The sequence below is a fragment of the Crocodylus porosus genome, unplaced genomic scaffold (assembly GCF_001723895.1).
Source record: "Crocodylus porosus isolate Cpor-Errol unplaced genomic scaffold, CroPor_comp1, whole genome shotgun sequence".
NCBI lineage: Eukaryota > Metazoa > Chordata > Crocodylia > Crocodylidae > Crocodylus > Crocodylus porosus.
The window spans coordinates 223,443,491-223,452,991 of NW_017728886.1; the positions used below are offsets into that span (position 1 = coordinate 223,443,491).

A 9,501-nucleotide genomic window follows, 5' to 3' on the forward strand; every position below is an offset into this window, starting at 1 on the left:
GTGCTCCTTCCTGCCCACGGCAGGGGGTCGGACTAGATGATCTGTCTAGGTCCCTTCTGACTCATTGATTCTATGATTCTGTGATTTAAAAACTAACCAAAGAATGGTGTTTATAGAGAAACTCACTGATAAAACAATTTAGAAACCGTAACTAGAGGGCATACAGACTTAAAACATTGTTATCTCTTTTGCCAAAGGTTTTCATTTAGGTTTCAGAAAATTTGGGTAAGGAGACTGAAGCAAAACGGTGCCAGGGAATATGTTCATGGACAAAGCAAACAGCACTTCAGTTTTTAAGATAATAAACAAAAGAGCTACCAAACTGCATAGTAGATGTCTTGAAAAAATAAAGGACTGAACTGATCCTATCAGGATGTGAATTGTTCATTTCAGGGAGTCAGGTTATAGTATTTCAAACCAGTTGTTAGGATCACTTAGGTAGAAGTCAAGATTTTATAAGTGTGGAAGTTCACAATCACATTTACTGATTAGCACCCTAAGGTATCACCTGCTGAAATATTTGTGTGTCAAAGTGGAGAAGGGAAGCTTAAATAATATTCTTATCCATGGATTAATGAAATAAATAAAAATGGTGATGTGCCTCACACTTTCTCATTTTCGTTGGTGAATTTGTAGAACACTGACAGACAAAGAGAAAGAATGAATCATGTTAGTACAAAAACCAGGTTGGAAAGGACAAGTATTTGTTTTTCCCAAAGAGTAAAACACACGTTCCCATATGTAGTGAGAGCTAACAATGCATATCAATTACACTTGTGTACACAAAACAGAGAGAATTTTTTTTAAAGTTTGCAACATTAATTAATATATGATTAGAAGAAAGTACAAAATGTAATCATGCTCCAACATCTAAGAGAAACTTTAAAGAAAATGCATATGCTTCATTTCATTCTCCATGTTATATTTGGCAACTTTAAAATGCTTCTTAACCAGTGTGTGCAATGAATATTCCCTCACTTCCTCCTAACAAATGGTTTTGCATTAAAAACTGCTGTAATTTTCTGTGTTATATTCTATGTATATGTTACAAATGCCAATCCCTTCAATTACATTTGGTTTCACTTGCTTTTATCAGCTGAGCTGGGATTTTATAATTTACAGAATTCAAAGAGACACTCCATTAAATATACAACTTTGTTACTTAAATTAAGACTTCATGTTTTTAAGTAAAGAGAGAAGATGCTGTTCAGCCAATTAATAATCCTTGCAACAATGCAACGTGTTGAGGCTTACAGCAAAGTAGCGTGCTTTGATAATGCTCAGCATTTAATTTTTAAATATCATTATATGTTTTTACTATGCATTTCCTTCACAACAAGTGGGTTTTAATACAATGAGAGGGATGTAAAAAGAAGGAGGGGAAAAAAGGCCTGGATAAACATAGACATGATACAATGATGCTTCAGAGACACATAACTCAATCTTAACTCATCTTTCTGCCTGAATAAAATGGTTTACAGAAAGCAAGGCCTACTATCTTGAACTAGGGAGTGATTTTTTTCTTGTTTTAGTAATCAGAAAGAGAAAAATTACTGGACCGTCATGGTCAGACCAGGATAAAACCACTAAACTTTACTCCAATGGGAGAACCAGAGAACATCCTATAGAGCAGGGGTTGGCAATGTTTTGGGGCAGGGTGCCAAAAATACCCGCAAAATGTTGTATGCCAGGGACAGCCATAAGGTACCTGATCCTTGTGGCAGTGCATCCGCAGTCCGTTCCCCACTGTCCACCCCAAGGCACCCACTGCCAGCAACAAGCCCTGGTGCAGTCATTTGAAGCCTCCTGGCTGCCTGCCACAGCCTGCCTGCCTGGGCTCTGGGCAGGCCCCTGGGCTAGGGTCAGACATTACACATAAACTGCTTTAAGTCATCAGAAATGGTTTAAACCTGTGACAGAAAAGGCAGTCAGTGCACATAAACCAGTTTGAAAATGGCTGAAACTGATTTGAGATGAACCCATTGTCAACGCATAGTGGGTCCATGCAGGTGCATGTGCACCCCCTGAGATTGGCAATGCACCCCCTGTGATCGGCGGCTGCTGATGCTGCCAGTGGCACCTGTGGGCAGCCACCACTCGCCACCTCCCTACCCCCACCACTGACACTGGCAGCAGCCTGCCTGCATTGATCACGGATCTCTAGCAGTGTCTATGGGTGGTCACTGACAACTGGTCAGCACTCACCACCCCCCCCCCCCCACTGCTGACACCACTGTGGCTGCCTGCGGGAGCTCTCCGCTCACCACCACTATGCCCCCACTGCCGCCGCCACCACCGCCACCTGCAGGTGGTCACTGTGCCCCCCCAGCCTCCGGGGGCATGTGTCGTTCATGGATAAACTTGGTTGAATGTAGTATCAGACTTCATTGATTTGGGTCAAACCAGTTTATGCAATGACTATCCCAGACCCCCTGCTGATTTAGGTTAAATCCAATTCCCTCAGCAACCCAGCATGCTCTCTGGGCTGGGCTGGGCAGGGCTCTCTGCTCCATAGCAGAGCTGGCCTCTTCCCTCTTCTCCCTGGCTGGAGCTCCAGCAAAGACTGGCAGACACAGCAGGGTCTGCCTGGCTTCCCCTTACCCTCCTCTGCCCTCTTTTACCATTCACTGCTTTAAAAAAGAGCCCTTCGTCCTCTCTCCCACAGCATGGACTGCAGCCAGCATGTGGTATGCTAGCTAATGTTGCGTTAGGCAAATAGAACAGCGTCTGCTTAGTGCTTTTTGGAGCTAATCAATAGCTCCACTGGTAATGTCCCTCCATTCCTTCCTTTGAAAAAGGCTGTTTAAGAAGAGCTTGAAGTAATGAGTGAGTCTTTGTTTTCTGATGGGGTGCTAAATGTTAATAACAGAGCTGATAAATGCTCTGTTACTAAGGGGGAGAGGCACTCCTCCCTAATGAGAGCATCATGCTCTGATATGCACGTTTGGGGTTGCCTACACCTGTTATAGGTTTATCTGATTTACTCCGTCATTTCTTTTTTGAGTTGGGCATAGTTTGAAGCCAGTAGATTCTACCAGGTAATGCAACTCTTTCATTTTCTATGGAGTTTTATATTAACATCCAGTTTTGATCTTGCATATGTATTCATATTATAGCAAGGTAAAATTTATCCTTAGATTTATAGATTGTTAGGAGCTGGAAGGGACCTTGCAGATCATCATGTCCAGCCCCTCTGCTCTAGGCAGGAAGACAACTGGGGTTAGGTGACTGAAGCGAGGTGACTGTCCAGTCTCTTCTTGAAAATCTCCAGGGTAGGTGATTGCACCACCTCTGGAGGGAGTTTATTCCACAGTCTGGACACCCTGACTGTGAAGTAGTTTTTCCTGGTATTAAGCCCATAGCGGCCTTCCAGGAGTTTGTATCCATTGGTCCTGGTCTTTCCTGGAGGTGCCCCAGTGAACATATAAATTAGGTTTACTTGATACAGTTTGAATCTTGTTGAAAAAACTGGAGAGATGATACCATAACTGTAAGAGCAGTAGTGGTCCTGAAAAGCTAAAATGCAATGTTATGATTAACTAGAATCCCTCCAATATCTAGCATGTAAAAGGCCAACTATGTAGAAAAAAAGAGGAGCAAAACAGAAAAGGCAAATGAGTTTAACTGGAAAATGAGCCAATAAATACCTCATAATATCTTTGCAGTTTCCCCAGGGATATTATCATGCTTAGGACCATATGTACTATTTGTTTCTTGGACATTATTTATGCAGCTCTATGTTAAGTTGGGTCATCCCATTTTTCTACACAGTATCTTCAAACCATGCTTTTTGAGTTAGTTTTCCCTTATAGCCATATCAAATGTAAACCATATTCCTACCTTAAATGTAATTCAGTCTCATCCTTGTTGTGTCAGGGTGTTTTTATATATATAACTGGAAGGAAATGAAAAGATTAGAAAAAACATTAGTCATCATGAGATTTTTTTTAATATCAGCACAGTTACTATGAAGCCAGTAGATAAATTACACACTATTCAGCAGAAAGAAATAGAATAAAATTAGTATTATATTGCAGGAGATTAATCATTGCCCTAGGTTACTGTCATTTTGGAGAAAAAAGAAGCTTGACTATCTTAGATTTTAACCTTCCTTCCCAGGCTTTAAGAGAAAGAGGCAAATAAGATGCCTTTATGAAGAAAGAAAACACATGATTTTTTATTTTTCCGGTGAGGTTGGTAAATTTTTACCATTGTTTTTAAGTGACAACAAGATAGTATTCATGATTTAGATCCAGAAGGCTAGCAGTAATGTTTCATAATAGTAACCTAATGAAGCATTTTTTAATGTTACTGACAGGTAAATGCCTGGAAGGTTTAAGGCAGGAAAATAGCTTCCATAAATAATTTGAAAATCTGTCTCTCTTCTTCCATGGATAATTATTGCCTTTATACATACATAATGTGCCAGTGATACAAGGTGAAGAAAAGGCTAGAAAAGGAGAACTGTCTATGTGGCTAACAGGAAGTACATTGGAACTGCAGGGCTTTCTCTCTCTCTCTCTCTCTCTTTCACAAGATTTATAACTGCTTAAGAGCCATTAGGCTCAAGGGGAGGATTGAAAATTCTTTTCATGTTGTTAAATCTATCTAGGGATTTGGTACTAAAATGGGAAAATATGAAGGTTCTCTCCATGCCTGTGGAGAATAATGGCTTTAAATTATCATCTTAACTCAGAACAGAGATACACATCCACAAGGATGAATGGAACTGTAAGTCCTACCCCCAACACTGTTTCACCAATACAGGAAACATTCTGTGACCTTTTGACTGTAAAGGGAGAATTAAATTATGATATAAGGGGTGACAACCATCAGAGGGGATTGTGCTCTTAGTAGTAGGACTAGTGAAAAAAAGTTTTTATTTAAGCTTTTTAAAACTTTGTTTATTAAATGTAAATGTTTACAAAACATGTTTGCTTTTCTCTAATTATGCGACAGAAACATAGGGGGCCACATGTAGTATACTTGGAATGTCTTTAGAATCAATATAATATTGCAAGTATGACATTCCATTATGGCACAGATAAGAAGCAATCTTTTACTCCCTGCCGGCTGTTGAAATTATTCTACAATTCTTAGCATAGTACCATTGAAGAAAAGTATACTTTCTTCTGGAGACAGGTGGTTATTTAATTCTGGGTGTGTCTACAAGTGCAATTAGTGCACTTAAATTTCTCCCAGGCACATCATTTGAATGTGAACCCAGGAGCAATTAAATCTGGAGCAGTCAGCTCCAGAGTTTATTCATGCACGTGTAGAGCAAGATCAGAGCAGCCACAGCCCAAGGCTGCTCCCCCCCCAGTTCCATGTGCTGTGACGGGGCTGACTGGGGCATTAAAGAGCTTCAGTGTGGGCCAGCCTCTGCACTAAAACACCTTCATGCCCCAGCCAGCCCAAGAAGCATCAACATGTGTGCTGCTGCAAGGTTTTTTATTCTGCAGCAGGATAGTACTTGTATTTACAGGTACTATCTTGCTGATTGTACTTGTATTTACAGGTACTATCTTGCCATAGAGTAAATTAGTTTACTGCAGCCTAATAGATACACATGTGTAGATGCAAGACATTTAGTGCACAACTTATTAGTCAACTTCACAGTAAACATCTTGTGTAGAGGCACCCTCTGTGTAATTAATTCTGGGCAGTGTATTCTAATTTAGGAATATTATGGTGTTAGCTATCTATAGTAAGAGTTATGTGGCTTTCTTTTTAGCTCACAAACTTATTAAGTAGGTATCTAAGTCAGATTGATTGTGTTGAATGACAAGACAAAATAAGGAAAATAAAGTGGTCATAGACTTCCTTTTTTCTTCCCTGACAGTTTGTCCTGGTTTATCTTTGATGTGCTTTTGAACAAAGCCCAGATCTTCATACTAAAGCAAGAATTTTATTTCTCAGTTTCTACAGATCAAGTGATGAGATGTCATGTGTGATCCGTCTGGAGGCTGAGGAGAGAAACTCTGACTTCCCCTAAACACAGAGAAAAATCTGAACTGCAGTTTCTTATTAGCTAACAACACGTTTGATCCAATTTGTATGAAACTCAATTTACTTATTAAAATGGACATTATGGTTCAAATATTAAAAATTCCATTTCTTATATGTTCTAAGCTGTACAATTGTCAGATTTTTATGGTTTAGATTGTAAATGTGTTTTTCTCTGGCTATTAATTGGTATTATTTTTTTAATTTTGATGTCTTAAAGGCCAGTGTACTGTATGATACTAATATGAAGGACATATTTAAGAGGTGTGGGAGACACTGTATACAAATGTATATTTGTAAAAGCTATTTTTATGATTAGCATGTTTTACTGTTTATCATATCTAAAGTCAGGTGATATTGCACTTCTCTGTTTACAGCTTGATTCAAACAATATCATGTTATGACCTGAGTTATGATCAAATGTTGTATTTTCATTACTTGAATTATTATATTCGTAATTTTAAATAATTATGTTTATGTGAAGGGATACTGTTGAAGGAAAAAGTGATAGTTCTGTCTATTCATGGACCATTTCACTGTAACTGCTAAGATGTGCAAGTATGTCAAATATTAGATCATTCTTTGATAAACAGTAAATTGGATCCACTTGCTAATCCCTTTTTCAGACAAACCCTCTGGGTGATGCCATAGATTGGCACAGTTGTTATACATGTATCTGTTTATATCTCAAGACAGCTTGTTTTAAATTATGGAGAAGTTTGTGCCAATGCATGTCCCATTAAAACTGTATTCCAGAGAGGTAAATATTTTTAATGTTACCAATTTTTGAAACCTTCCAAATTAGTTTTAAAAATGTTTCTTTCACATTCAGTCAATAGAGTCTTTCCATTTCTGAACCTTTCAAGCAGTCTCCAAATGCTTGAAGTTGGAATAATTCATTTTCACAAAGGCTGTAAGAGAATTCAATATATAATTTCTTAATAAACAATAGTTCCTTCCAAACAACATTGATGCATTTTCATTCAGATATGTTTTAATACATTTAAGCTATGTAAAGTGCGTAAGTGATTGCTTATTCTGTAATCATTTCTGATGGTACAAAAAGATATCCACATCTTTATGTGATATAGATAAGAATAAGCTTGCTTATTCTTGTTGTCATTTCTGATGGTATGAAAAGATATCCACATCTTTATATGATATAGATAAACAACATTTTATGCAGGAGAGGGATGCCTGTCTAACATAGGTCTCATAGGGTGGCTATACAAGAGCAACAAGGCTGCTCCATGCTGCAGTTAAAGTGTCTTCTGTATCATCATCCCTGCTCTTAAAAATAGCAATAGGGGCACTTTAACTAAAGCTCATTCAATGAACTTTGGTTAAAGCACCCCTGCCACCATTTTTAAGCATGGGGATTGTGATACATGAGACTCTCCAGGTGCTATAATTAAAGCAGCTCTCAGAGCCGCTCTAATTAAAGTGCCCCCCAACACACACACACTTCTGAAGCACGTGTATAAACACCCGTATAGACATTCACTTTCTCCTGCAAGAGTCACTACTTTCCAAGAGAAACCACAAGTGGACAGATGTTCAGGCTTTTTCTCCCAGAGTGAAAATGGTTGCTCCAAGAGAAAAATAACTTGTGAACAAGTAGCATTAAATCAATCCTAGAAGGGTTTCTCCTGGAAGACTGAATGTCTCTACATGCTGTACATCTCATAAGAAAGAAGGAAAGGCTTAAAACTAATCACATATAGGAAAGACAGGAGAAAGATGAGCAATTAAGAACTTCATCCAAGTAAGTGAAGCTTAGACATAATTGAATAAAAGTGGATTAAAGAAGTGTGATTTTAACTGATATGCACATCCCTCAGTATTGGAAGTTTAATGAACCAATCACAAAAGGACCATATATTCAGTTCTTTCAACCACTGTCCATAGGAGTTGATCAAAAGTATATTGAAGCCAATGAAATACACTGCCATTGGGTTTCAATATATTTTGGATTAGACCCGTTTGATAGGTAAATGATGATGACCTTACAAGAAAGAAATGGTAGACATATGCAAAAGATCCATCCTGACTGACTTTAGGTAGGAAGTAATAGTCCTCATCTATTGGTTAGGGAAAGTAAACATACATGAGCCATTTACTATGCAGTAGACTAATTAGCTGCACAATAAATATCTTAGCATCTACACATGCATCCTTATTAGGCTGGAGTAAACTAATTTACTCCACAGCAGGATAGTACTTGCAAATGCAAGTACTGTCCTACTGTGTAGTAAAAACTCAGCAATGTATATGTAGATGCTGCCCTGGCAGACTAGGGCATAAGGGTGCTTCAGGGAAGGGACTGCCTGCTGGCTAGCACCATGCTGAAGCACCCTCATGCACCAGCCAGCCCCTCTGCAGCACATTGAGCCATGGGGAGCAGCCCCAGACTGACAGGCTGACCCACGTTCCTCCCCCCTCCCCCCGGGCCTCCTATCAGCTAAGGTTGCTCCATGTGTTTTGCTCCATGCGTTGCTCCTGGCTCAATGTGCTGTGGTCCCTGGTGCTTGTTCAAGAGGCAATAAACTCCAAAGTGTATTGCTTCACTTTAACTGCATGTGTAGACACACCTACAGTCTATAAATGCACAGGGAATCTATGCCAGTATAAGAATATGCTTCTCAGTAATCCTGGGATAAATTCAGGGTTACTTCCCTGTGGTCATTAGAGTTATGCCAGCTCAAGTGAGAGTGGAATTGAGAAAAATAGCATGAGTAATTATTACTCATCATAAGGGATGTGTCAGGAACTGCTATAGGTGACAATCCCAGAAAACCAAAGCAGAAATGTTACTAATTGTAATTTTAACCCAAGAAAACTATTAATATAGCAATCACTGATATATTTTAAAGATATATTTATTCATTTTTTGTTGTTATTCAAGTTTACAATAATATTGGTGGGAAATATAATGTCATTTAATATACACAAATGTAAGTTATGCCCATTGTTTAGCTACAAAAATATAACAATAAATATCATTGTATTTAGTTAACATTAAAAATAATTCTAGTAATTCAGTTAGGAGTAGAGAAGAGCTGGGGGGCATTCTGAAATCATGAAGCTTATGTGATCTTAGTAGATTGATTATGATAATTGTGTTAGTAGTTATATAATGTTATAGCTCCATGTTAGAGATCTGGTCTGAATGAGCCATCCCAACTCTGTTCCAGTGAACTGTACTGTACTGCGTTAGATGTTTACAGTATTCCTTACCATTCTACCATCCCTAGATAGTATTTACAGGAATGATTTCACAGTCCCAACCATCACTGCTGTTCTGCACTATGATTTTATTCCTGGAAGTGTTTTTCAGGCAGAGCAACATCTAAGATGAGACCTAGAGATACTATTCATTTGCAAGCCATGGATTTGTTGCACTGTCTAAACTACTCTCGCATCAAGCTTTCTTAATAGCACATGTGATTGAAATCACTGAAGAGATGGTGGTAGTTTAAATAGAACTTGATGCTT

At 38.6% G+C, this 9,501-nt stretch overlaps 1 protein-coding gene across 4 annotated transcripts in view; it reads left to right on the plus strand.

Annotated features, from left to right (window-relative positions):
* RALYL (RALY RNA binding protein-like) overlaps positions 1-6,974 on the plus strand; it is a 678,566-nt gene extending 671,592 nt beyond the window's left edge. For all 4 annotated transcript variants that reach the window (XM_019549824.1, XM_019549832.1, XM_019549840.1 and 1 more), the window contains one exon: positions 5,920-6,974. In XM_019549824.1, the coding sequence (XP_019405369.1) occupies positions 5,920-5,937 (18 nt within the window). In that variant the 3' untranslated portion in view covers positions 5,938-6,974. The remainder of the gene's footprint in view (positions 1-5,919) is intronic.
* Positions 6,975-9,501: the final 2,527 nt, after the last annotated feature.